A 1,208-nucleotide genomic window follows, 5' to 3' on the forward strand; every position below is an offset into this window, starting at 1 on the left:
AAAACTAACAAAATTCTGATTCAAGAATGTTATTTATACTAGAAAAGACAAAAACACTAAGCAAGAGAATCATTTTTTGCAGTGTATTGTCTTCTGCTTTATATCTGAATTGAATGTGCTTATACTCGACGGCTTTAGCAACACCGGCTCTGTTATTGATCTGAATTATGACTATTGTCTTGACCTGGTCTCATATTTGATGAGGTCTGCATCATTGATTGTGTGGTTTTCCTGCTGCTCTGAAACGATCTGTCGAAGCTGCTCTTCTCAGATCTCTAACCAAGGCATCACAGAAGGGCATTCTGGGACATGCACATGCAGCAGCGGAGCCGCTCTCACCTCAGACTTCTCCATCTTGCCCTGCGCCTCCACCTGCGTGATGATCTCGCTCATGTTGGTCTCCAGCACCATGCCGCCCATCACCATCTCCGCTAGGATGTTGTGCACCTGCGGACACACAGAACAGATGGCTCAGCGTCCCGCGGCTAGCGCTAGCGCTCGTTTGTGAAGCGCGCCTCACCTTATCCACGTGAAAGATCAGGTCCAGCTCACACACGTTCTCAAAGCATTTATCCAGCGTCTCCACCAACACCTGCGACACAGAGAGAGCAGAGACAGTCACAGATCCTTCAAGAGCAGAAAACAATACGTCTCTAAATGTATTAGAATCGCTTTAGAGTTTGAAAATACAACTTCCTACAGATCTGCATTAAATCATTTTACCAAAAACAATAGATTAATGCTTGAATATCTCTGCTCACAAACACTAGAATATGTGACCTTGGAGCACAAAACCAGTCATAAGGGGCCATTTTTGATTTATGTATCGTCTGAAAGCTGAATAAATAAGCTTTGCACTGATGTGTGGTTTGTATTGAATGTGACCTGGATCAGATCCAGAATGCCCAGCTCGCTCTCGGACGAATCCACACAGAACACGAAGTACAGCGTGGCGTAGTGTCTGTAGATCAGCTTGTTGTCCGAGCCGCCGATTAACCTGAGAGCACACACACACACACACACACACACACACACACACACACTCACACACACACACACTCACACACAGACACACTCACACACAGACACACACACACACAGACAAAGACACACACACACACAGACAAAGACACACACACACACAGACAAAGACACACACACACACAGACAAAGACACACACACACACAGACAAAGACACACACACACA

At 45.6% G+C, this 1,208-nt stretch overlaps 1 protein-coding gene across 1 annotated transcript in view; it reads right to left on the reverse strand.

Annotated features, from left to right (window-relative positions):
* Nucleotides 1-1,208, reverse strand: part of LOC107573766 (AP-3 complex subunit sigma-1-like) — a 6,070-nt gene that overhangs the window by 3,483 nt on the left and 1,379 nt on the right. Inside the window, exons 2-4 of the mRNA XM_016260208.1 lie at nt 886-997; nt 521-592; nt 340-447 (exon numbers count right to left, since the gene is read on the reverse strand). Of these exons, the coding sequence (XP_016115694.1) occupies nt 340-447; nt 521-592; nt 886-997 (292 nt within the window). The remainder of the gene's footprint in view (nt 1-339; nt 448-520; nt 593-885; nt 998-1,208) is intronic.

The sequence above is a fragment of the Sinocyclocheilus grahami genome, unplaced genomic scaffold, assembly GCF_001515645.1.
Source record: "Sinocyclocheilus grahami isolate Dianchi unplaced genomic scaffold, SAMN03320097.WGS_v1.1 scaffold2029.1, whole genome shotgun sequence".
NCBI lineage: Eukaryota > Metazoa > Chordata > Actinopteri > Cypriniformes > Cyprinidae > Sinocyclocheilus > Sinocyclocheilus grahami.